Source organism: Coregonus lavaretus, assembly GCF_964263955.1.
Source record: "Coregonus lavaretus genome assembly, chromosome: 27".
Lineage (NCBI taxonomy): Eukaryota > Metazoa > Chordata > Actinopteri > Salmoniformes > Salmonidae > Coregonus > Coregonus lavaretus.
The window spans coordinates 36,911,469-36,938,499 of NC_140014.1; the positions used below are offsets into that span (position 1 = coordinate 36,911,469).

General features: G+C 44.0%; 1 protein-coding gene across 1 annotated transcript in view; it reads left to right on the forward strand.

Annotated features, from left to right (window-relative positions):
• The window catches only part of LOC311102926 (pleckstrin homology domain-containing family H member 1-like), a 43,701-nt gene extending 17,026 nt beyond the window's left edge, over positions 1-26,675 (forward strand). Inside the window, exons 8-31 of the mRNA XM_084144416.1 lie at positions 586-720; positions 892-1,302; positions 1,453-1,531; positions 1,936-2,027; positions 2,140-2,287; positions 2,443-2,582; positions 2,859-2,969; positions 3,391-3,477; positions 4,115-4,276; positions 5,863-5,943; positions 6,064-6,243; positions 6,679-6,790; positions 7,120-7,232; positions 9,916-10,092; positions 10,467-10,564; positions 10,850-11,027; positions 11,428-11,583; positions 11,778-11,875; positions 11,985-12,126; positions 12,413-12,561; positions 12,692-12,821; positions 14,309-14,392; positions 17,050-17,196; positions 24,312-26,675. Of these exons, the coding sequence (XP_084000542.1) occupies positions 586-720; positions 892-1,302; positions 1,453-1,531; positions 1,936-2,027; positions 2,140-2,287; positions 2,443-2,582; positions 2,859-2,969; positions 3,391-3,477; positions 4,115-4,276; positions 5,863-5,943; positions 6,064-6,243; positions 6,679-6,790; positions 7,120-7,232; positions 9,916-10,092; positions 10,467-10,564; positions 10,850-11,027; positions 11,428-11,583; positions 11,778-11,875; positions 11,985-12,126; positions 12,413-12,561; positions 12,692-12,821; positions 14,309-14,392; positions 17,050-17,196; positions 24,312-24,521 (3,420 nt within the window). The 3' untranslated portion in view covers positions 24,522-26,675. The remainder of the gene's footprint in view (positions 1-585; positions 721-891; positions 1,303-1,452; positions 1,532-1,935; positions 2,028-2,139; positions 2,288-2,442; positions 2,583-2,858; positions 2,970-3,390; positions 3,478-4,114; positions 4,277-5,862; positions 5,944-6,063; positions 6,244-6,678; positions 6,791-7,119; positions 7,233-9,915; positions 10,093-10,466; positions 10,565-10,849; positions 11,028-11,427; positions 11,584-11,777; positions 11,876-11,984; positions 12,127-12,412; positions 12,562-12,691; positions 12,822-14,308; positions 14,393-17,049; positions 17,197-24,311) is intronic.
• The last annotated feature ends 356 nt before the right edge of the window (positions 26,676-27,031 follow it).

A 27,031-nucleotide genomic window follows, 5' to 3' on the forward strand; every position in this document is an offset into this window, starting at 1 on the left:
GTTTCCACTTCACAATAACAACACTTACAGTTGACCGGGGCAGCTCTAGCAGGGCAGAAATTTGACGAACTTACTTGTTGGAAAGGTGGCATCCTATGACGGTGCCACATTGAAATTCACTGAGCTCTTCAGTAAGGCCATCTACTGCCAACGTTTGTCTATGGAGATTGCAATGGCTGTGTGCTCGATTTTATAGACATGTCAGCAATGGGTGTGGCTGAAATAGCCGAATCCACAAATTTGAAGGGGTGTCCACATACTTTTGTATATACAGGTATAGTTATATATATATATATATATAAAAATATCTACAATGTAGAAAATAGTAAAAATAAAGGAAAACCCTTGAATGAGTAGGTGTGTCCAAACTTTTGACTGGTAGTGTTTATATATATATATATATATATATATACGATTCTTGTTACTGTTTGACTGTACCTATGTGTGATGGCCGCTCTGGAGCGTGATGTTATCAGTCAGTAAACTTAGTTGAACTTGAACCACATCAATCAGTCAATCAATCAATCAATCAATCAATCAAATATAAATCAATCATGTAATCTATCTTTGTTTGTGAACTAACAGGTGCGGACGCCTCTGACCCCCCGAGACAGCATCCAGCTGGTGAAGAAACACTACAGTCAGCCCCAGCCTGGAGGTCTGGACTGGCTGCACCACCTCAATGTCCCCAGAGACATCATGACTGCCTCCAGCACCCAGGTAAAGGGGGGAGCATGCTCAACGTTATCTTGTTGTGTAAAAACAGTGATTGGGTGCTTAAAGTCAACAGTCAGTCACGTAACAACGATAAAAGGGTACCCGGCTGCGCTCACTTGATGTAGTTGCAATTGAAGTAACAATTTATTTTATTTTCATCTTTGCACCCTGCAGGGCCCTGCGTCTCCCTCCACCTGCAGTCACTTCCTGCAGGGCCCTGCGTCTCCCTCCACCTGCAGTCACTTCCTGCAGGGCCCTGCGTCTCCCTCCACCTGCAGTCACTTCCTGCAGGGCCCTGCGTCTCCCTCCACCTGCAGTCACTTCCTGCAGGGCCCTGTGTCTCCCTCCACCTGCAGTCACTTCCTGCAGGGCCCTGCGTCTCCCTCCACTTGCAGTCATGTCCTGGTGGAGACAGATATAGATGACGGGCTGCCTGACGGTATGGAGGGGGTGGTAGAGGAGGCCGGGGCAGATGGTCCTCCCCAGGAAGGTGTGTCGTTTGTTGGGTTGGCTGAGGATCTGGAACTGCTGGATCGGGAGGTCCTGAAACCCCCCACCCCTCCTCTGCACCGCTTCCCCTCCTGGGTGAGTGAGTGAGTGCTGGTGGTGGAGTGTTCTTTGCCATAGTCTCATATGTGTGTGTGTTCCTGTCGAGTTATTGTGAGCAGTCAAAGTAATGTGACAAAACACACACACATACACTCATGCTTACACAATTATATATGTGCTCTACAGGAGAGCCGTATCTATGCGGTGGCCAAGTCAGGGATGACAGTATCAGAGGTGACCGCAGGAGCCAGAGGTCCTGGTCCAGGTGAGTTACCTACCCTGCTGATGTTTCCTCACGAGAAATCAAGGAAATGCAATTGGGATTCTCCCTCTGTGTCTGTGGGGGATACATTATGGGGTCTGTCAATGCTCCTTTTGATGTCACATCCTCCTACCTGAGGAGGCTAAGTAACACCTGTGCAGGTGTGATCTAGGAAGCTTTAAGGAGCTCTTTAAATAGATGTGTAAGATCAGAACCCTGCTTTGTAATCAGCTGTGATGAAAGGATAGGACGCACACACAGTAAGACAGGCTATAATTAAGCAATAAGGCCAGGGGGGTGTGTGGTATATGTGTCTTATATACCATGGCTGTCAGCCAATCAGCATTCAGGGCTCGAACTACCCAGTCTATAATTATCATTCTCTCTACATCACATGATTTCTGCAGGATCCAGTTTACCACAGTACCCCGCTGCAGGACCATTTACTCACCTGATTTACAGGAACATCACTGTGCCAGTGTATACCACCCTGAAAGGGGTAAGTACCCTACTCTATAGCAGCTCGAACTGTGACAAACTGACAATAACATATCAACTCCCTATGGACTGTGGTATGTGCCAAGGAATATCTATCTCCTGTCTGTCTGCAGAAAGCCACTCAGATCAGCAGTGTGCCCCTGCATGATGATGACTCTGGTTCGGAGGATGACAGTGGCTCTCTGGCCAGCCTCAGGACCTCCACCCTGGGCCCAGACAGGAAGGGCAGCACCCCCGGGAGCCCCCGCGCCGTCAAGAGGGGTGAGAGGGTTTACTTTACTTTAATTCACTTTTTTTGCACACTTTAAAAAGTACAACATAAAATATAACACAAGGTACGTGCAAATAAGACCATCAGCTGTGAATCACCTGAATGACCTGTTCCTGTTTTGACTTCTGACCTTTGATCCCTCCAGGTGTGTCCATGTCTTCCATCAGCTCTGAAAGTGACTATGCCATCCCTCCTGATGCCTACTCCCTGGACTCTGACTACTCTGAGCCAGAACACAAAGTCCAGAGAACATCCTCATACTCCTGTGAGAGCCTGCGAGAGCCTGTGAGTGACCATTTACAGTACGATATAGTGCAGTACGGTACCATGCACTAGCCACATTAGAATATAAGATACAAGGACCCCTTCTACTTCACTGTTGATTCACTAGGAGTATTCACACTACTGAGCCGAACAGAGCCAAGCCAAACCAGGTGTACTGAGCAGCTGTAAAGGACAATGTGAAAAGAAACTATCCAAGCCAGCAAAGTATGGTTCAGGTTGGCACGACACTGTGAAAATGGTAAGTGAGTCATGTGCTGTGTGTGTCCCCATATACAGGAGATGCTGGAGAAGTCAGGCTACCTGCTGAAGATGGGCAGTCAGGTTAAAGCCTGGAAGAGACGCTGGTTCATCCTGAGGAATGGAGAGATCTTCTACTACAAGTCTCCAGTGAGTCTCCACGCGTCATCACTATCTGCTTGATTACTATCTTCTTCTCTGACAGAATTATTCCAGAACTGCAGGTGGCAGTAAATCGGCAACCTTGGCTTTATACATGTTCAAACAACACACACTAGGTGGCAGTGTGCACACTTTCAGTTTGTTTGCCAACTCATAGAAGTAGTAGAAGAAGAAACTTGACTACTTCAAAATGGAGATGGCCTCTGACGCTACCCATGCTCTCACAGACATCATAATGGGACCGATACAATAATGCAATGTCTATATCTAAGTCTATGGCTGAATCCGTTTAGTTACAACTGGGGTTGGATCGAAAACTTACAGGATGGTAGCTCTCCAGGAACAGGGTTGGAGAGCCATGGTTTATTCTGTATTGCCAACTCCTATGGTCTTTGTCCTGGTCTTTCAGAGCGATGTGATACGGAAGCCTCAGGGTCAGATGGAGCTGAACTCTTCCTGTCGGATCGCCCGTGGAGAAGGAGCACAGACCTTCCAGGTGAGTGACAGTGAAGTGCAGTGGAGGCTGCTGAGGGGAGGACGGCTCATAATAATGGCTGGAATGGAGTCAATGGAATGGTATCAAACACATCAAACACGTGGTTTCCATGTGTTTGATACCATTCCATTGACTCCATCCGGCCATTATTATGAGCCGTTCTTGGCTCAGCAGCCTCCACTGGTGAAGAGGGGCTTAATCTACTGTTACTGCTAGTTCAGCCACTTTCACCCCCAGAAGTAAATTGACTTAGCTAGTTCGCTAGAGCACGCAACATTTGGTTGTAGGTTCAGGGATTATCGGTATGCACACGCGCACACACACGCGCACGCACACACATCCTGCCCTCCCACCCCTAGCACCAAACTGGGTAAAAAAGAACGTTGCAGCCTATAATCTTCTCCTGTTCTAGTCTTATCCTGTTCTAGTCTTATCCTGTTCTATTCTTCTCCTGCTCTAATCTTCTCCTGCTCTAATCTTCTCCTGCTCTAATCTTCTCCTGCTCTAATCTTCTCCTGTTTTAATTTTCTCCTGCTCTAATCTTCTGTTTTAATCTTCTCCTGTTTTAATCTTCTCCTGCTCTAATCTTCTCCTGCTCTAATCTTCTCCTGCTCTAATCTTCTCCTGCTCTAATCAGTTGATAACAGAGAAGAAGACATTCTTCCTGACGGCTGACTCTCCCAACATCTTGGAGGAGTGGATCAGAGTTCTACAGAACATCCTCAAGGTCCAGGCCAGCAGCCCCGTCGCCATGGAGACCACTGCCGTCAAACCCACCGTGAGGGGCTGGCTCACTAAGGTCAGGGGTCACTGGGCTGGGGGCCTAAGAGATGAGGGTTATGGAGATGAGAAACAGACAACATGTTTAGGGGGATTGGCCTGAGCAAGACGAGGTATAGAAGTGCTTATCTTGATCACATAATGAGTGGTTCATTGGGATGTAAGCAAGGTGATTTGTAGATCAGTGATTCTGGACATGATCTCGCTCAGGCCGATCCTCTCAAAACACACAGTTTTAATGGAAGCTTTTAACTTGCCTTTTTAATGGAAGGACAACTCTTATTACAAAGGAAATACAAAAATACAGCTATTCTCACCCAATAAAGAGATCTATTATATCAAAAATACAGCTATTGTCTCCCAATATAGAGATCTATTATATCAAAAATACAGCTATTCTCACCCAATATAGAGATCTATTATATCAAAAATACAGCTATTCTCACCCAATATAGAGATCTATTATATCAAAAATACAGCTATTCTCTCCCAATATAGAGATCTATTATATCAAAAATACAGCTATTCTCACCCAATATAGAGATCTATTATATCAAAAATACAGCTATTCTCACCCAATATAGAGATCTATTATATCAAAAATATGTTTCTTATTAGGACACCGTAAAGTTTAAACTAGCCATTCTTCCCACTGTAACAAAAAGAGACTGTCACAGATTGACGGAAGGCTTTCACTTCAGGCAGATTCCTGGACAGCTAATTCACGTTGTGACACGGCTAGAGTTAGGACCCCTTACTGATCAGGGGATGATGATGTTTGAGTGATACCCCCCCTCCTCTACAGAGGTGTATCTGTCAGTATGGTTGAGACTGGGGCTAGGAGACCCTCTAAGATCACAGGGGTGTGTGTGACGGCTGACTGACAGATGAACCCTCTCTTCCTGTAAAGAGGCTTTGATCTCTACACTATGACGTTATGCACCTCAGAGCTCTGTAGTGATGTACTGTTGGTTCACTACCTCTCTCTCTGCATATTTGACCTTGGACCCTGATGAAGAGATGTACAGCTAGGATTATGAGTCATGAGATGTAGCCAGTAGTCCACACACCCGCTCTCTACTGCCGCCTATTGTTCAAATGAGAAATATGCTATACAGTCAGTGGTATTGAGTCTATAAACCTCACATTGACTATTCTCTCTCTCTCTCTCTCTCTCACTCTCTCTCACTCTTTCTTTCTTTCTCTCTGTCTGTCTGTCTGTCTGTCTGTCTGTCTGTCTGTCTGTCTGTCTGTCTGTCTGTCTGTCTGTCTGTCTGTCTGTCTGTCTGTCTGTCTGTCTGTCTGTCTGTCTGTCTGTCTGTCTGTCTGTCTGTCTGTCTGTCTGTCTGTCTGTCTGTCTGTCTGTCTGTCTGTCTGTCTGTCTGTCTGTCTGTCTGTCTGTCTGTCTGTCTGTCTGTCTGTCTGTCTGTCTGTCTGTCTGTCTGTCTGTCTGTCTGTCTGTCTGTCTGTCTGTCTGTCTGTCTGTCTGTCTGTCTGTCTGTCTGTCTGTCTGTCTGTCTGTCTGTCTGTCTGTCTGTCTGTCTGTCTGTCTGTCTGTCTGTCTGTCTGTCTGTCTGTCTGTCTGTCTGTCTCCCTCTCTCTCAGGTGAAGCATGGCCACTCTAAGCTGGTGTGGTGCTCTCTGGTCGGCAAGGTGTTCTATTATTACAGAAACCAGGATGACAAGGTTCAAATTCCTTATTTTCTCCTCCTAAATTTACACTCATTATGTCACCCTCATTACTGTTGACAGTCTGTATCTGTAGTATAACTGAATATCATTCTGTGTGTGTGTGTCACGTCTCAGCTCCCCCTAGGCCAGCTGCGGATGCGTGAGGCGGTGGTGAAGGAGGTGGACAGGTCATGTGACTCGGACGAGGACTACGAAGCCGGTGGGCGTGGCTTCTTGTCATCTCACTGTACCCTAGTGGTCCACCCCAGAGAGCAGAGCCCCACCTACCTGCTCATAGGCACCAAGCAAGAGAAGGTACTTCACCCCTAAACTACACCACCCATAAACCCCCTCACCTACCTGCTCATCAGCACCAAGCAAGAGAATGTACAGCACTCTAAAAATACACTACCCAAACACCCCACAACCAATTCTAAAACCAGTATTTTTAATGTATAAAGAATGAAAGGTTACATCTCAGCTCTGTTCAATGACACATTTCACTACAATGGGGTATGAGTAAACCTTACTTCGGACCTTTTCCTATGAAGATTGATAATTGGCAATATTATGTAAATGAGTACAATACAACTCACAAAATGTGCACATATTTAATGTGCAGTATGATTCGTAAACAGGAAAATAAATGCTCAAATATTGGCACTTATCTATCTCCATATTTCCCTTAATTGTAAGTTACAACCCACTTACCTGTTTCCATTTTCCCCTCCCTCCATCCTTCCTGTCCAGGACACCTGGCTGTACCACCTGACAGTCGCGGCAGGCAGCAGTGCCAGCTTCAAGGTGGGCACAGAGTACGAGCAGCTGGTCGGGAACCTCCTAGACGTAGAGGGAGATCCAGGTAAGACATCTATATTCATCTAATCAATCAATCAACTCAGTCTGTCTGTCTGTCAACACAAAGACAAGTACGGTACATGAGAAGGTTAATGTCTCACAGGGCGACAAGGACTGCCTTGAAGATAGACCAGTGGTTGCCAGACTGGTCTAACACGTGCTATACTGTATCACACAAGGTTCCAGATTCAGTCAGTAGCTCTTTCATGTTATTTTCAACCAGGACAGACTACTGAAATCTCTTGATGCAGTCTGCAATCTGTAGATGGTGTTTATGACTGGGCTCTAGTAAGGCTGTTCCTGGTAAATCTGTGTGGGTGTGTGTTCTCTCAGACTCTGCGTTGTGGAGGAGTGAGGCTCTATGTTTCTGTAAAGAGGGCCTGCGCTCCCCTCTCACCACTCTACCATCTGAAGCTCTGCAGACTGAAGCCCTCAAACTCTTCAAGGTCGGTCCCTTTATTACTTACTCTTCCTTTGTGTTTCTACAAATCCTTCTCTTTTTCTCTTCTCCTGTCTGCTGATCTGAGGCCCCCAGCCTCACTGTCTGTCTGTTAGGGGCATCCCCTTTCTGTCCATCATCCCCTCCTCTCCTCTTGGATGCGCTCCATGCGCCTCTACCCTACTGCCACACAGATCAAAGCCTCGGTGTAGGGGCCCTCTTGGATGCACTCCATGCCCCTCTACCCTACCGCCACTCACAGATCAAAGCCTCTGTGTAGGGGTCCCCGGCTCATTAGAAGTGTGGAAGAGAGATAATGATTATCTCCTGTGATTGAAGCTAAGCGTTCCTCTAGTCCTTGTCCTTGTTGGGAGGTCAGAGACAGTTTCTGTGGATATAATAGTGGGAGGAGGTAGTGGGACAGACAAACAGCACAGTGGGAGTGGGACAGGGAGTGAGAGTGAGACAGGGAGTGAGAGTGAGAGTGAGAATAGGAGTGGGACAGGGAGTGGGACAAGGAAAGGGAAAGGGATGGGAAGTAATGAAGTGGATCTGGAGGAGGATGGACCTTGACCTTGATATATCCTGTTCCTCTCTTTTCAACTCGGCCTCCCAGTCCGCCTCACCCCTCCCCTTCTCTCTATGCTTCAGTGAGCTCTTCCTCTTCCCCATATTTTGGGTTGCTTTTGTCTGATTGGTGCTACATACAGTATATAAATGAATAGAGTTCACTCACAACCCTTTAAAGTCTCTGTTCCTGTTCAAAGACTTTGAACATGCACCCTTCCCGTCCGTCCTACCCTTCTTATAGTCCCTGATCTGACATGGCTGTGTTAGTGAAAGATGTCATGAAACTGTTTACACAGTATTCATACAGAGCCTTGATCCTAGTAACATTTTCCTATTCTCCTTGAACAATGACAGACTAGTTTGACAGCTTCATCCTGACTTGGATGAACCTGTCAAACTTGGAATGTGTTTCCAAGTAGGAAACACATTCATGATGCTGCATGCAGGGCCGGGCCGCCCATTAGGCAGGATTAGGCGGCTGCCTATGGCAGCAGATTGAGGAGGGCAGCATTTTCTGAGCTAAACTGACCAAGACGCACCTCCAACAACATAAAACAACTCACATAATTCTGCCCAAAAACAATGACAATTTCTCTCAACCAGTGGCATATGGGCTTTTTAGGTGAGCGCCAATGGCGCCCTTTGGTAAGCAGTGCCTACTTTGTCAAAGGCAGGGACCCAAAATATGTATCTTGTCCATTCCCAGCCCGCCTCTCCAGGGTGGTGTTGGAGAGACGCATCACTGCGGCCCTCCACCAACGTTCTGTCAAAAAATCATCTAACATAAATCATATAGGTATAGGATATGGTAGAAAGAGTATGTGGCCTTTTCTGTAGCCTACAGGCTGGAGATAAAATGTATGACAATGTAATGAGACAGACACTTTTTACATTATGCAGGTTTCTCCGACCAAATATAGTAACCTAAATGGCGACCAATCAAAGAAAAAAAATTGCTGACATGTTAACAAACACCATATCCTAAAAACAGGACAGGTCAAAGTAAAATGGACCGTATGGAATGGACAATCAGGCTACTCACAACTGCTGTCCAGGAGTTTCACCCCAAAGGCAGGATGTCATGATCAGTGGTGTTTGTATCCGTCCATTTTTGACAAGCTGATCATAGCGAAAAAGAAAATACCTTTATTTCCCGTTGTGTAAACACATTGATTCTCATTGCAAATAGGCTCAGGATAACTCCTGATAATGTTGGCTAGCTGATATTCAGAAGTTAAAAAGCCAAATTGATTAGTCACAGGAATCATTCACGACTAATAAAGCCAATGCAACTGCCTGTTTAACAAACAATAGGCATTCCACGTAACATTCCACTGCGGCCGACACTGTAGGCTACACCCCAGTAAGTACAGACCGACGCCGACGTCATTTGGACATCTTTTTTGGTCCTGTCCGGACCGGCCATCTTTTTTTGTTGCAGTCCGGACCGGCCTTGATTTCCACGTCCACAGATGTAGATTTTTGGTCCAGTCTGGACCAAATCTGAACCAAACATAGACGTCTATTTTTGGTTAAGATTTGGTTCGGTCTGGACCGGCCTTGATTTGGTTCAAACATAGACGTCTATAAATTATGTATTTTTCGACTTTCATTCAGAACCGAAGATGATCCTCATTTCAACTTCCGGAAAATAGGTATTTTTCAATGTCTGTAAAATATGTATTTTCAACGTCATTTTGCTTACTGGGACTATTCTAGTTTTGCGGGGTTATATGAGGAGGGCGGAGATGATATATGTTTTTTTGTCTCGCCTAGGGCGACAGAACGGCCAGATCCGGGTTTTCATTACTGTAGCTCTGCTTGAGGGGTGGTCTACAATACGAACATCATTTACTTTATGTTCATATTCTTATCTTTTATTATGTCTTATGGTTGTTGTGATTATGTGATCAAGACTAGTGATTATGTGATCAAGACTAGTGATTATGTGATCAAGACTAGTGATTATGTGATCAAGACTAGTGATTATGTGATCAAGACTAGTGATATGCCCCTTGCTTAAACTGATCCCCACGAACACGCTGCTTCTATTGTTTCTCAACATGTATCACGATCAGGTAAAACCTTCTTCATCCCTCTTTCATCCTTCCTTCCTTCAGTCCTGTCAGCTGTTCATCAACGTGCTGGTGGAGTCTCCCTCCATCGACTACCACATGTCCCTGGCCCAGAATGCATTGCAGGTGTGTCTGACGCACCCAGAGCTCCAGAACGAGATGTACTGTCAGTTGATTAAACAGACCAACCGCCGCACACCACACAACTCCTCCCTCACTCAGGTACATTACACACCACCACTCCTCCCTCACTGAAGTACGTTACACACACCACACGACTCCCTCACTCATGTCGGTATAAGCCTGTCCCTGAAGCTCAAATGACCCCCTAGCCCCTAGCCCCTAGTCACTTGTGGAAATCTGAGAGGATTCGATGGGTATGAGTAATATGGCTACAATAACACCTGGCCTTTCAGAAGGCAAGAGGGAGGATCAACATTATTGGTTTCATCTATCCAATATTCCTCCCACTTATCACTTTGTATCTAGTTATTTTGTGTTACCTGTCATAGTTTCTGTTTTTTTTCTCAGGTATTGTTTACGTTGTAGTGATCTGTCGGTCTGTCTGTCTGTCTATCTGTCTGTCCTCTCCTCAGTGCTGGCAGCTGTTGGCTGTGTGTGTGGCTCTGTTTCTGCCTCAGCAACACTTCCTGTGGTACCTCAGACAGTATCTGCAGCGTCATGCAGACCCCAGGTACACACACACATACATACTCTCACACGCTCTCTCTGCATCTCTCTCGCTCTCTCGCTCTCTCTCTCTCTCTCTCTCACACGCTGTCTCTCTCTCTCTCACACGCTGTCTCTCTCTCACACGCTGTCTTTCTCTCTCACACGCTGTCTCTCTCTCTCTCTCTCACACGCTGTCTCTCTCTCTCACACGCTCTCTCTCTCTCTCTCTCTCTCTCTCTCTCTCTCTCTCTCTCTCTCTCTCTCTCTCACACACACGCTGTCTCTCTCTCTCTATCTCTCTGTGTAGGAGTGAGGTGGGGAAGTATGCTGTGTACTGTCAGAGGTCTGTGGAGCGTACCCTACAGAACGGAGAGAGAGAGGCAAAACCATCACGTATGGAGATCCTGTCTATCCTACTGAGGAACCCTTACCACCACTCACTACCCTTCAGCATCCCTGTCCACTTCAAGAACATCACCTACCAGGTAACACACATGTACGCACACACACACACACACACACACACACACACACACACACACACACACTCACCTACCAGGTAACACACACACTCTCACCTACCAGGTAACACACACACATTTTAGTAATAACTTTTCAGTGAGCCCTGTCTCCTAGGTGGTGGGATTCAATAGTTCCTCCACCCACACAACGACAGAGTCACACACAGTCACACACACACAACGACAGAGTCACACACAGTCACACACACACAACGACAGAGTCACACACAGTCACACACACACAACGACAGAGTCACACACAGTCACACACACACAACGACAGAGTCACACACAGTCACACACACTTGTCTATCATGCCATGTCTCAGTGATCCCCCTCCTGTCCTATCCGTCCTGTTCTTTAGGTGGTAGGTTTCGATGGCTCCACCACAGTAGAAGAGTTCCTGAGCACCCTAAACCAGAGGGTGGGCATGAGGAAACCACACCTGTCAGGTTTTGCTCTCTTCACTGACGACCCCTCGGGGAATGACCTGGAGCACTGCCTGCAGCCCAGCGTCAAAGTACGTGTGGACCAACACACTCATGACTGTAGCTGCCCATGCATTGCAGCACACACAACCTCACTTTTTGGTGCCTGTCACTAAGTATGGCAGTAAACAGAGGGTAGAGTGGAATCAGAAAAGGGATTAGGGAAAAATGTACAAGGGACCAGTGTCTGCCTGTTTGCTGATTGACCTCTCACCCCTGCCAACAGATCTGTGATGTCATTTCCAAGTGGGAACAAGCCCTGAAAGAACTGCATCCTGGAAAATACGAGGGTACACGCATCGTCCGTCTGACGTACAAGAGCAGGTAGGCTTGACCTTGTTTTAGTTGGCTCCATCCATAGAGCTGAAGATGAGCTGCAGACCACATCATACACACACATCATGCATTGACCAGTGTGATGTCTGTTGTGTAGGTTGTCTTTCCGGGCCCAGGCTAAAGGAGAGACGGAGCGTGAGCGCCTCCTGCTGGCCTACCAGGTGAATGACGAGGTCCACCAGGGGCACTTCCCTGTCAACAAGGAGCTGGCTCTGGAGGTGGCTGCTCTCATGGCACAGGTGGGTAGTGTTTTGGTAAGGAGAGGGGCATTATGGGTACTGTAGTACATCATGCTACAGGTAGCATGGAGGGGACTGATGGGGGCAGTATATGTCTGTGGGTTATGCTGTGTGAGCAGCAGATGATATACCTGTACGTTAAGGTTTGTTTGTGACTACAATGATCTTTGACCTTATTGTGTCTATTATTTAGTTTTTGCACACGTGTGTTTTTAAAAATGACTACAAATAAAACAATTATAATTAAACAAATACTTAAAATGACCTACCCTTCCTCCCTCCTCAGGTGGAGCATGGTGATCTGGACCGTCCAGCCCCTTCCTCCTCCACTAGCTGCAGCTCTCCTCAGCCCAAAACCCAACAAATCCTCCTACAGGCCCTGGAACGCTTCTACCCCAAGCGCTACAAACAAGACTGCAGCATTGACCAGCTCAGGTAATGCTGGGGACACACACACACGCACATGCTTGACAAAAAGGGAGCTGAATTTGCTCTACTGTTATATATTCAATAATGAGTTATAAACTACTTACAAATTAATAATTGATCCTCTATCTCCCCTCAGAGATCTATCGGAGCGTCTGGCCACTAAGTGGTCAGTCCTGCGCGGCTGCAGTGCCTCAGAGTGTGTCAGAATCTACCTGACCGTCACTAGGAAGTGGCCGTTGTTTGGTGCCAAGCTATTCCATGCTAAGGTTAGTGGGGATGGAACAAGACTGAAAAACCTTTACAGCTTTCCTGAATCTGTATTCTACTAGAATAATCCAGTATAGAGTGTATGTCTACTGTATGTTTCCAGCTTTTGCTGAATCTGAGTTCGGTGTCTCCAGTGACTTGGAACATCTCTCTATAATCAAATAGATGTTGCGTTCCTCTTCCCTCTTTTTGAAAGGACTAGTATTTCAGTATTTACTCAGAGAAGAACCCCATTCCCATAGAAACCTTTAGTAATGCAGATATACACTACCGGTCAAAAGTTTCAAGGGTTTTTCTTTATTTTTACTATTTTCTACATTGTATAATAATAGTGAAGACATCAAAACTATGAAATAACACATATGGAATCATGTAATATCCAAAAAAGTGTTAAACAAATCATATATATATATATATATATATATATATATATATATATATATATATATATATATATATCTATCTATATCTCTCAAATAGCCACCCTTTGCCTTGATGACAGCTTTGCACACTCTTGGCATTCTCTCAACCAGCTTCATGAGGAAGTCACCTGGAATGCATTTCAATTAACAGGTGTGCCTTCTTAAAAGTTAATTTGTGGAATTTCTTTCCTTCTTAATGCGTTTGAGCCAATCAGTTGTGTTGTGACAAGGTAGGTGGGGTATACAGAAGATAGCCCTATTTGGTAAAAGACCAATTCCATATTATGGCAAGAACAGCTCAAATAAGTAAAGAGAAATGATAGTCCATCATTACTTTAAGACATGAAGGTCAGTCAATATGGAACATTTCAAGAACTTTGAAAGTTTCTTCAAGTGCAGTCGCAAAAACCATCAAGCGCTATGATGAAACTGGCTCTCATGAGAACCACCACAGGAATGGAAGACCCAGAGTTACCTCTGCTGCACTGTCTGTGATTTATTTAGAATTTAGAACACTTAACCAGCATGGCTACCACAGAATTCTGCAGCGATACGTCATCCCATCTGGTTTGGGCTTAGTGGGACTATCATTTGTTTTTCAACAGGACAATGACCCAACACACCTCCAGGCTGTGTAAGGGCTATTTTACCAAGAAGGAGAGTGATGGAATGCTGCATCAGATGACCTGGCCTCCACAATCCCCCGACCTCAACCAAATTGATATGGTTTGGGATGAGTCGGACCGCGGAGTGAAGGAAGCAGGTTGAGAGAATGCCAATAGTGTGCAAAGCTGTCATCAAGGCAATGTGTGGCTATTTGAAGAATCTCAAATATAAAATATATTTTGATTTGTTTAACACTTTTTTGGTTACTACATGATTCCATATGTGTTATTTCATAGTTTTGATGTCTTAACTATCATTCTACAATGTAGAAAATAGTAAAAATAAAGAAAAACCCTTGAATGAGTAGGTGTTGTAAAACTTTTGACTGGTAGTGTACCTGTATCTAGTATTATCTGTCCCTACAAAAGTCCATACCTCTCCCCTGTCTCTGTCTGCAGCCTTTACCCCCCTCGTCTGTAGAGCAGTCCCAGGTCTGGCTAGCTGTCAACGAGGATGGACTGTGTGTGCTTGACTATACCATGGTAAGTGTCTGTTTAGGTAGCTGTTTAAATGTCTGCTTCCTTAGTGCATTTACCATAGTTCAACTGATGATTCAAAGGTTCCATAGCATGTAGGCCTAAAATCCTACTAATATGTATTATTACTGGTACTAAATGTGTCCAGAAGAGGGCGTATTTCAGTGATTCAGTACGGCCAGTGATCAAGGGACCGCCATCAGATGTGAGCTCTAGGAATCTGAATAGAATATAAGGCAGCAACCTCTCAGAATCCAACCAGATGTATATTGTTTTGTTATTCTCTGTTCTTATTTTTCAGGTTTAAAAAAGTATTAGATTCAGAGCACTCAAACTTAAGGTTTGGGATTTATTTTTACAAGTCTTTACCAGTCTGGCTGTGGCCAGGCCACAGACGCAGAGAATTGTTGAACTACTGGTCTGGAATGATTTTCTGCTACAACGTTAGAAACACCAGATCCCCACAGGGAAACAGAAACTGGCCAACGCCAACCTCTGATTTCATACCCATACCCGGGTTCAAATACTATTTTAAATCATTTAAAATACATAAACTGGACTTGATTCACCTTGCCTGGGTTAAAGGAACCAATAGAAAATATAAAAAAGTGCAAATCCCGCCCATCTGGCACTCCTGGTAGGCTAGAACAAACACTTCATGTATTTGAAAGATTTTAAATAGTATTTGAACCCAGGTTTGGGTCTACCCTGAGAGGTCCAAACGCTGACTGAGATATAAACAAAGTTAGACCTAAAGCACTATAATTATCTTACCCTTATTCCTCCATGTCATTTCTGGTTTGGCATCCTTTCATGCTCCCAATACATTCACTAGTCCTTAGGGGGGGGATAAGCAACATTCAAAATAAAGCATCAGAAATAATGTTATGCTGCTACATTGCTTCATGCTGAATTTGCCTCTTGAGAAAACAATAACAAGAAACCAATTTCCAAAGCAAGGATCTTGTGGCCTGTAACAGGAAGAGAGATGACGTGTAGAATGTATTATACAAGAGACAAAATTCACAAATTTTACAGCACAAACGGCAGAGTCATGTCTCAAGTGTAAAACTAATAATGGCTCAATAATCCATGCTTTCTGGGAATGCTATAATGTCTGGAAGTTGTGGGCGGAGCTAGAAAGTTGGCTGTCAGAATATTACAGTGTAAATTTACTTTTAATCCGTCTGTCTGCATATTTCAAGACATGGCATACAGGGGTGTAGTGAGATACCCAATGGGCTGGACGATTCTCTTCTCATCACTCATCTTGGAAAAACGTATACTAAAAACTTGGAAGTCAATCAATCCGCCATCATTAACACAATAGAAAAATCTAATGATTTATTATTGAAATAGCATGGGCGACCAAGAAAAACGAATTGTTACAATTTAAGGCCAAGTGGCAAACAATAATGCAGACACTAGGGATGGAGGTGTGAACATACAGACACTAGGGATGGAGGTGAGAACATACAGACACTAGGGATGGAGGTGTGAACATACAGACACTAGGGATGGAGGTGAGAACATACAGACACTAGGGATGGAGGTGAGAACATACAGACACTAGGGATGGAGGTGTGAACATACAGACACTAGGGATGGAGGTGAGAACATACAGGCACTAGGGATGGAGGTGAGAACATACAGACACTAGGGATGGAGGTGTGAACATACAGACACTAGGGATGGAGGTGAGAACATACAGGCACTAGGGATGGAGGTGAGAACATACAGACACTAGGGATGGAGGTGAGAACATACAGACACTAGGGATGGAGGTGTGAGCATACAGACACTAGGGATGGAGGTGTGAACATGCAGACACTAGGGATGGAGGTGAGAACATACAGACAGTAGGGATGGAGGTGAGAACATACAGACACTAGGGATGGAGGTGAGAACATACAGACACTAGGGATGGAGGTGAGAACATACAGACACTAAGGATGGAGGTGAGAACATACAGACACTAGGGATGGAGGTGAGAACATACAGACACTAGGGATGGAGGTGAGAACATACAGACACTAGGGATGGAGGTGAGAACATACAGACACTAGGGATGGAGGTGTGAGCATACAGACACTAGGGATGGAGGTGTGAACATGCAGACACTAGGGATGGAGGTGAGAACATACAGACACTAGGGATGGAGGTGAGAACATACAGACACTAGGGATGGAGGTGAGAACATACAGACACTAGGGATGGAGGTGAGAACATACAGACACTAGGGATGGAGGTGAGAACATGCAGACACTAGGGATGGAGGTGTGAACATGCAGACACTAGGGATGGAGGTGAGAACATGCAGACACTAGGGATGGAGGTGTGAACATGCAGACACTAGGGATGGGGGTGTGAGCATGTGGGTCTGGGCAGAGGAGATATAGTCGTTGTTTGTGTCTGTCTGTAAGCTGTTGTTTGTATGTACAAGTTTGTTTTTATGAGTAATAAAACAAATATTTTTAAAAAGGAAGAGAGATAACAAAGGCTTTTCACACTACTGAACAGAACCAAACCAAAAGTGAAAAGAAAAGATCAGAGCCAGCACAGTTTGGTTCAGGTTGGCACGGTAATGTGAAAAGTGTAATACACATTTTCCTATTCACATACGTCTTTTAAACAACTGAAATAAATCATCCTTTCCTTTACAGCACCTTCTGGTCACGTATTCCTACCAATCAGTGATCACCTTTGGCGGTTGCCGTGACGACCTGATGGTGGTGGTGAGCCAGACCAAAGAGCAGGGTGGAGGGAAGAAGCGTGTGGAGAAACTGGTCTTCTCTATGGCTAAACCCAAGGTAAAGTCTCTATAGTCTTCTCTATGGCTAAACCCAAGGTAAAGTCTCTATAGTCTTCTCTATGGCTAAACCCAAGGTAAAGTCTCTATAGTCTTCTCTATGGCTAAATCCAAGGTAAAGTCTCTATAGTCTTCTCTATGGCTAAACCCAAGGTAAAGTCTCTATAGTCTTCTCTATGGCTAAACCCAAGGTAAAGTCTCTATAGTCTTCTCTATGGCTAAACCCAAGGTAAAGTCTCTATAGTCTTCTCTATGGCTAAACCCAAGGTAAAGTCTCTATAGTCTTCTCTATGGCTAAACCCAAGGTAAAGTCTCTATAGTCTTCTCTATGGCTAAACCCAAGGTAAAGTCTCTATAGTCTTCTATATGGCTAAACCCAAGGTAAAGTCTCTATAGTCTTCTCTATGGCTAAACCCAAGGTAAAGTCTCTATAGTCTTCTCTATGGCTAAACCCAAGGTAAAGTCTCTATAGTCTTCTCTATGGCTAAACCCAAGGTAAAGTCTCTATAGTCTTCTATATGGCTAAACCCAAGGTAAAGTCTCTATAGTCTTCTCTATGGCTAAACCCAAGGTAAAGTCTCTATAGTCTTCTCTATGGCTAAACCCAAGGTAAAGTCTCTATAGTCTTCTCTATGGCTAAACCCAAGGTAAAGTCTCTATAGTCTTCTATATGGCTAAACCCAAGGTAAAGTCTATATAGTCTTCTCTATGGCTAAACCCAAGGTAAGGCCATTGAAATGTAATCTATTCTATTTTCTAGTCTATTTCTATGGCAGGTTTAAAGTAGGTGGTCTTTACCACTGGCCAAGTGCAAATGGTCAATGAAAACGATTAGTGGATTATAATCATCACGGACCACAACAGCTCTGTCAACTTTCAGTCAGCGCTCAGATTAAGTTAAGGTCATACAGTTACTTTGGCTAGATTTTCCAGAGACTGTAAAGTAAAAAGTGGGTGGTGGTGTTGATATAGGATCTTACTGTACAGATCAGGGAGCCAGTGTGGCGAGTAAATGGTGAGCTCCTGCTATGTGGCTCTGTCCACCTGTCAGTTCAGTGTAGCTCCGAGAGCAGTCCGCTGCAGCAACCAGGGTCATGGGTTCTATTCCCACAGGGATCACACACTCACAGTGTGTTTGCTCTCACTGTACTTTTAGTCACTTTGGATAAAAGTGACATCTATTGTACATCTATTATTGATACAGTGAGGGAAAAAAGTATTTGATCCCCTGCTGATTTTGTACGTTTTCCCACTGACAAAGAAATTATCAGTCTATAATTGTAATGGTAGGTTCATTTGAACAGTGAGAGACAGAATAACAACAAAAAAATCCAGAGAAACGCATGTCAAAAATGTTATAAATTGATTTGCATTTTAATGAGGGAAATAAGTATTTGACCCCTCTGCAAAACATGGCTTAGTACTTGGTGGCAAAACCCTTGTTGGCAATCACAGAGGTCAGACGTTTCTTGTAGTTGGCCACCAGGTTTGCACACATCTCAGGAGGGATTTTGTCCCACTCCTCTTTGCAGATCTTCTCCAAGTCATTAAGGTTTCGAGGCTGACGTTTGGCAACTCGAACCTTCAGCTCCGTCCACAGATTTTCTATGGGATTAAGGTCTGGAGACTGGCTAGGCCACTCCAGGACCTTAATGTGCTTCTTCTTGAGCCACTCCTTTGTTGCCTTGAACGTGTGTTTTGGGTCATTGTCATGCTGGAATACCCATCCACGACCCATTTTCAATGCCCTGGCTGAGGGAAGGAGGTTCTCACCCAAGATTTGACGGTAAATGGCCCCGTCCATCGTCCCTTTGATGCAGTGAAGTTGTCCTGCCCCCTTAGCAGAAAAACACCCCCAAAGCATAATGTTTCCACCTCCATGTTTGACGGTGGGGATGGTGTTCTTGGGGTCATAGGCAGCATTCCTCCTCCTCCAAACACGTCTGACCTCTGTGATTGCCAACAAGGGTTTTGCCACCAAGTACTAAGCCATGTTTTGCAGAGGGGTCAAATACTTATTTCCCTCATTAAAATGCAAATCAATTTATAACGTTTTTGACATGCGTTTTTCTGGATTTTGTTGTTGTTATTCTGTCTCTCACTGTTCAAATAAACCTACCATTAAAAATTATAGACTGATCATTTCTTTGTCAGTGGGCAAACGTACAAAATCAGCAGGGGATCAAATACTTTTTTCCCTCACTGTATATATATATATCTATTATACATATATTATTTATATAACTCAGCAAAAAAAGAAACGTCCCTTTTTCAGGACCCTGTCTTTCAAAGATAATTCGTAAAAGTCCAAATAACTTCACAGATCTTAAATTTAAACACTGTTTCCCATGCTTGTTCAATTAACCATAAGCAATGAATGAACATGCACCTGTGGAACGGTCATTAAGACACTAACAGCTTACAGACGGTAGGCAATTAAGGTCACAGTTATGAAAACTTAGGACACTAAAGAGGCCTTTCTACTGACTCTGAAAAACACAAAAAGAAAGATGCCCAGGGTCCCTGCTCATCTGCGTGAACGTGCCTTAGGCATGCTGCAAGGAGGCATGAGGACTGCAGATGTGGCCAGGGCAATAAATTGCAATATTCGTACTGTGAGACGCCTAAGACAGCGCTACAGAGAGACAGGACGGACAGCTGATCATCCTCGCAGTGGCAGACCACGTGTAACAACACCTGCACAGGATTGGTACATCCGAACATCACACCTGCGGGACAGGTACTGGATGGCAACAACAACTGACCGAGTTACACCAGGAACGCACAATCCCTCCATCAATGCTCAGACTGTTAGCAATAGGCTAAGAGAGGCTGGACTGAGGGATTGTAGGTCTGTTGAAAGGCAGGTCCTCACCAGACATCACCGGCAACAACGTCGCCTATGGGCACAAACCCACTGTCGCTGGACCAGACAGGACTGGCAAAAAGTGCTCTTCACTGACGAGTCACGGTTTTGTCTCACCAGGGGTGATGGTCGGATTTGCGTTTATCGTCAAAGGAATGAGCGTTACACCGAGGCCTGTACTCTGGAGCGAAATCGATTTGGAGGTGGAGGGTCCATCATGGTCTGGGGCGGTGTGTCACAGCATCATTGGACTGAGCTTGTTGTCATTGCAGGCAATCTCAACGTTGTGCGTAACAGGGAAGACATCCTCCTCCCTCATGTGGTACCCTTCCTGCAGGCTCATCCTGACATGACCCTCCAGCATGACAATGCCACCAGCCATACTGCTCGTTCTGTGCGTGATTTCCTGCAAGACAGGAATGTCAGTGTTCTGCCATGGCCAGCGAAGAGCCCGGATCTCAATCCCATTGAGCACGTCTGGGACCTGTTGGATCGGAGGGTGAGAGCTAGGGCGATTCCCCACAGAAATGTCCGGGAACTTGCAGGTTCCTTGGTGGAAGAGTGGGGTAACATCTCACAGCAAGAACTTGCAAATCTGGTGCAGTCCATGAGGAGGAGATGCACTGCAGTACTTAATGCAGCTGGTGGCCACACCAGATACTGACTGTTACTTTTGATTTTGACCCCCCCTTTGTTCAGGGACACAATCAATTTATGTTAGTCACATGTCTGTGGAACCTGTTTAGTTTGTCTCAGTTGTTGAATCTTGTTATGTTCATACAAATATTTACACTTGTTAAGTTTGCTGAAAATAAACACAGTTGACAGTGACAGGACGTTTCTTTTTTTGCTGAGTTTATACAGTTGAAGTCGGAAGTTTACATACACTTAGGTTGGAGTCATTAAAACTATTTTTTCAACCACTCCACAAATTTCTTGTTAACAAACTATCGTTTTAGCAAGTCCGTTAGGACATCTACTTTGTCCATGACACAAGTAATTTTTCCAACAATTGTTTACAGACAGATTATTTCACTTATAATTCACTGTATCACAATTCCAGTGGGTCAGAAGTTTACATACACTAAGTTGACTGTGCCTTTAAACAGCTTGGAAAATTCCAGAAGATATGATGTCATGGCTTTAGAAGCTTCTGATAGGCTAATTGACATCATTTGAGTCAATTGGAGGTGCACCTGTGGATGTATTTGAAGGCCTACCTTCAAACTCAGTGCCTCTTTGCTTGACATCATGGGAAAATCAAAAGAAATCAGCCAAGACCTCAGAATTTTTTTTGTAGACCTCCACAAGTCTGGTTCATCCTTGGGAGCGATTTCCAAACGCCTGAAGGTACCACGTTCATCTGTACAAACAATAGTACGCAAGTATAAACACCATGGGACCACGCAGCCGTCATACTGCTCAGGAAGGAGACGCATTCTGTCTCCTAGAGATGAACGTACTTTGGTGCGAAAAGTGTAAATCAATCCCAGAACAACAGCAAAGGACCTTGTGAAGATGCTGGAGGAAACAGGTACAAAAGTATCTATATCCTTTCGCCAGGCATAATGGGACCCATCTCGTCCAAAAAGTTGACTCAAGTTTGCCAAAAAGCACCTGGATGATGATCAAGACTCTTGGAAGAACGTTCTTTTGGTTGGAGTCATTGCAGCTAAAGGTGGCACAACCAGTTATTGAGTAAGGGGGCAATTACTTTTTCACACAGGGGAATGATGTGTTGCATAACTTTGTTTATGAAATAAATATGTAATTGTTGTGTTATTTACTCACTTATGTTCCCTTTATCTAATATTAGGTTTTGGTTGAAGATCTGATAACATTCAGTATCACAAATATGCAAAAGTAGAGAAAATTAGAAAGGTGGCAAATACTTTTTCAGAGCACTGTATATATATGAAGGTTACCCTAATTTCAGTTGTATATTTTTAATACAAAAATCAAAAACAAAAAAAACTGATTTTGCTTTGTCATTATGGGGTATTGTGCGTAGATTGATGAGGGAAAAAAGCTATTTAATCCATTTCAGAATGAGGATGTAACATAACAACATGGAAAAAGTCAAGGGGTCTGAATACTTTCCGAATGCACTGTGTGTGTATATGTATATGTATATATATATATATATATATATATATATATAGTGGGGAGAACAAGTATTTGATACACTGCCGATTTTGCAGGTTTTCCTACTTACAAAGCATGTAGAGGTCTGTAATTTTTATCATAGGTACACTTCAACTGTGAGAGACGGAATCTAAAACAAACATCCAGAAAATCACATTGTATGATTTTTAAGTAATTAATTTGCATTTTATTGCATGACATAAGTATTTGATACATCAGAAAAGCAGAACTTAATATTTGGTACAGAAACCTTTGTTTGCAATTACAGAGATCATACGTTTCCTGTAGGTCTTGACCAGGTTTGCACACACTGCAGCAGGGATTTTGGCCCACTCCTCCATACAGACCTTCTCCAGATCCTTCAGGTTTCGGGGCTGTCGCTGGGCAATACGGACTTTCAGCTCCCTCCAAAGATTTTCTATTGGGTTCAGGTCTGGAGACTGGCTAGGCCACTCCAGGACCTTGAGATGCTTCTTATGGAGCCACTCCTTAGTTGACCTGGCTGTGTGTTTCGGGTCGTTGTCATGCTGGAAGACCCAGCCACGACCCATCTTCAATGCTCTTACTGAGGGAAGGAGGTTGTTGGCCAAGATCTCGCGATACATGGCCCCATCCATCCTCCCCTCAATACGGTGCAGTCGTCCTGTCCCCTTTGCAGAAAAGCATCCCCAAAGGATGATGTTTCCACCTCCATGCTTCACGGTTGGGATGGTGTTCTTGGTGTTGTACTCATCCTTCTTCTTCCTCCAAACACGGCGAGTGGAGTTTAGACCAAAAAGCTCTATTTTTGTCTCATCAGACCACATGACCTTCTCCCATTCCTCCTCTGGATCATCCAGATGGTCATTGGCAAACTTCAGATGGGCCTGAACATGCGCTGGCTTGAGCAGGGGGACCTTGCGTGCACTGCAGGATTTTAATCCATGACGGCGTAGTGTGTTACTAATGGTTTTCTTTGAGACTGTGGTCCCAGCTCTCTTCAGGTCATTGACCAGGTCCTGCCGTGTAGTTCTGGGCTGATCCCTCACCTTCCTCATGATCATTGATGCCCCACGAGGTGAGATCTTGCATGGAGCCCCAGACCGAGGGTGATTGACCGTCATCTTGAACTTCTTCCATTTTCTAATAATTGCGCCAACAGTTGTTGCCTTCTCACCAAGCTGCTTGCCTATTGTCCTTTAGCCCATCCCAGCCTTGTGCAGGTCTACAATTTTATCCCTGATGTCCTTACACAGCTCTCTGGTCTTGGCCGTTGTGGTGAGGTTGAAGTCTGTTTGATTGAGTGTGTGGACAGGTGTCTTTTATACAGGTAACGAGTTCAAACAGGTGCAGTTAATACAGGTAATGAGTGGAGAACAGGAGGGCTTCTTAAAGAAAAACTAACAGGTCTGTGAGAGCCGGAATTCTTAATGGTTGGTAGGTGATCAAATACTTATGTCAATCCGTTTCTGGATTTTTGTTTTAGATTCCGTCTCTCACAGTTGAAGTGTACCTATGATAAAAATTACAGACCTCTACATGCTTTGTAAGTAGGAAAACCTGCAAAATCGGCAGTGTATCAAATACTTGTTCTCCCCACTGTATGTATATATATATGTATATATGACGGTTACCCTCTGCCTTGGGCTGATGTATAAAGCAGGTTGATTCTCTATTTTATGTGTTCAGCCTCCAAGGAGCCTAAGGGAGAGATTTTAAAAACTGCAGATAAATTACCTGTGCACCGAAATTGAATTTAAAAGGTGGTTTTGGCTTGAGCCGCCAGTCGTTAATCTGTGTTGTATTGAATCCCGGGCTAAGCATAGAGTCACATTACAGCTGTAGGACGTGCTAATAAGGTCCCTCTGTATTCATGTCAGGCGGATCAGTATCAAGTCATTTCTATGGTTTTCTCATTGGCCTTAAACTGAACTTCTAAATGTGAGCAAATGGGCCTCCAGCTCCCTAGGAGCTAATGAAATACAATAATATGAAATGGTAAAACAATTTCCCCCTCTGTACTCTTTTGTCCTCCTCTTTCCTCCCCTCCTTCTGTCCTCCCTCCTCTCCTCCTCTCCCCCTCCCCTCCCCTCCTCTCTCCCTCCTCTCCTCTCCACTCCTCCCAGATCTTGGAGTTGACTCTGTTGATGGCCAGCTACATTAACTACTGGACGCCCAGCCTCCCTGGCCCCCCTATAGCCCAGCACCAGTCCCCAGGACCCGGCTCCCCTCTGGAGCCCCGCGGGGCCGGGACAGGGGCTGCGAAGATGTGGAACCTGGACAGCAGACACTTCCCCTCCATGACTTACACCACCAAGGGACCCACTCTACTGTGAATATGTCAAACTTCTTCTATGTTACTCTCATCCCCTCTAGCCTGAAGTGGATTCTGTTCCATATACACAGGACATTTTCATTTCTGAAGATAGTTTTTAAAAACCGTTTAGCCTTGAAAAAGGATCGATACATACCCTATTTCTTGACCTTGGCTGTCTGGTCGTTATCCACACAGTGAGAAATAACCTCAGTATCTGGCAGCTTCTCCCTTCAGCCTCAACTCTTCCCCGCCACTCGTCTCTTCCAGATACATCTGTGTCCCAAATGGCACCCTATTCCCTTTATAGTGCACTACTTTAGACCAGGGCCCTGTGGGAATAGGGTGCCATTTCACATACCCTCTGTCTTTTTTAAAGGGAAAAAAAGCTGTTAAAAAAGGAAAGACTTGATTTTGTTCTGGCTCTTTGGTACCTAATATGGAGCTAGGAAGATTTACGTATTCCTTAAACTAAGGAGGCTTGAAGTGGCGTTAACCTCTACGGGATCGGTGTCCCGTATACAGGACGGTTGAGCTAATGTGCGCTAATGTGATTAGTATGACTGTTGTAAGTAACAGCAAACTTTCCAGGACATAGACATGTCTTATATGGGCAGAAAGCTTACATTCTTGTTAATCTAACTGCACTGTACAATTTACAGTACAGTGAAACAATACCATGCTATTGTTTGAGGAGAGTGCACAACAACAAAAAACTTACCACAAACTTCAGTTTTTCCTTTCAAATGGTATCAAGAATATGCATATCCTTGCTTCAGGTCCTGTGCTACAGGCAGGTATGTCATTTTAGGCGAAAATTTAAAAAAAGATCAGATCCTTAAGAGGTTAACCGGTTTCTGAGGGAAGCTATTCGACTACAGAGCACTAGTCGTTGCTCACTACCTTCTCCTGACTGGCTCCTGGAGACACCGTCACGTTAGAATGACGCCGTCACGTTAGAATGACGCCATCTGACAGAAGACAATGCATTAAGCCAGTACAAAATAATACTTATATTTGAGACATCAAATTGTACTTGATTTTTTCATCAAACAATTGCACAAAATGTTTGACTTATAGATCACAGAAGGCCAGGGCCTGAGGAGGAACAGCCTACTGGGCAAAAACTGGTTGAATCAATGTTTCCACAACATTTGAACCCCCAAGAAATCTATGTGATGACATTGAATCGGCATGGAAAACTAATTGGATTTGGAAAAAGTCACCAACTTTTAATCTAAATCCAATGACAAGTTGAATTTTTTTGTTGATTACACGTTGAATTCAAGTTAGTTGACAACTTAACCAAATGTAAATCAAAACTAGACGTTGAACTGACATCTGTGCCCAGTGGGAGGCAAGGTACTATTACTTATGGTACAAGTGATGATGGTAACGTTTTGACCAAGCAATGTTTTATAACAATTTTGACCACATACTTTTATTGTGAAGTACAGAGTAACACTATTTTTTAAGATGATGGAGATGAATAGAAATGGAATACTGTCCGCTGTATGACAGCCTTAGTCTGAGATGTATGAACTCATTTGGTGGCATGTTCCTACTCCTCCACTTAATACCAGGGTTGGGATCAATTCCATTTTAAATTCAATTCAATTACACTGAAATGTCAATGTCATTTCCAAATCCAGTTTTCCACATTGCCTTTCAATTAGAGAATTTGAAATGGGAATTTCAGTTTACTTCTTAGAATTGACTGAATTTAAATGGAATTTGACCTCCAACCTTGTTGACAACACAGTGGAAGGTACTGGGAACTCAGCCAGGTAGGACTGATTACATGGAAAGGTCCAGCCACATAAGGGTGGACTGGTATGATTAGAGATATTCAAATGTTATTAGTGACATGAATTGTTTTGGATCAAACCACTGTCTTGGTCATTTTCGTGTTATTTATTTAATTTCCTGGTATTTTGTGACTTTTTTTGTATGCTGAAAAGTGTTTGGCAGAACTGTTAAATGTTGAACTGAAACATTCAAAATGGCCTTGACTTTGTTTGTCTCAAGTAGCTAAATATTTTAACTTGACAGTTTTACGCTGTATGGATGCTGTATGATTTGTGAAATAGGGATGTTAGGTTAATGAAACAGATTATAGACAATGTGCTTAGCTGTTATGAAATGTTGTGTTTTAAAATGAAATGAATAAAAAAGTGCATATATACAGTAGAGTATGGTGGTATTTGGCATGGCTTTGGCCTATAAACATTTACACTCAACATTCTGGTGAATACTAAAGCTCTTACAATATGCTTGTTATTTTCTCTCATTATGTTTTTACACACAGACTATCCCCATACTTTGGCAAATGTGCCAGTGTGATGTCAGGTAGGCTCAGCATTGTGCGTATGTTGATGTAGGTGGGGTTTGAAAGCTAGGATGCTAGTTGCGCTGACTTGCTTCATCCAAACGGATCAAAGTGGTAATGATATTTTCCTGCCAACAGTATTGCTATACACATTTTTTCTTTTTTTAATGATTTCTCAAAAACTGTAGTTACTCTATTATGAA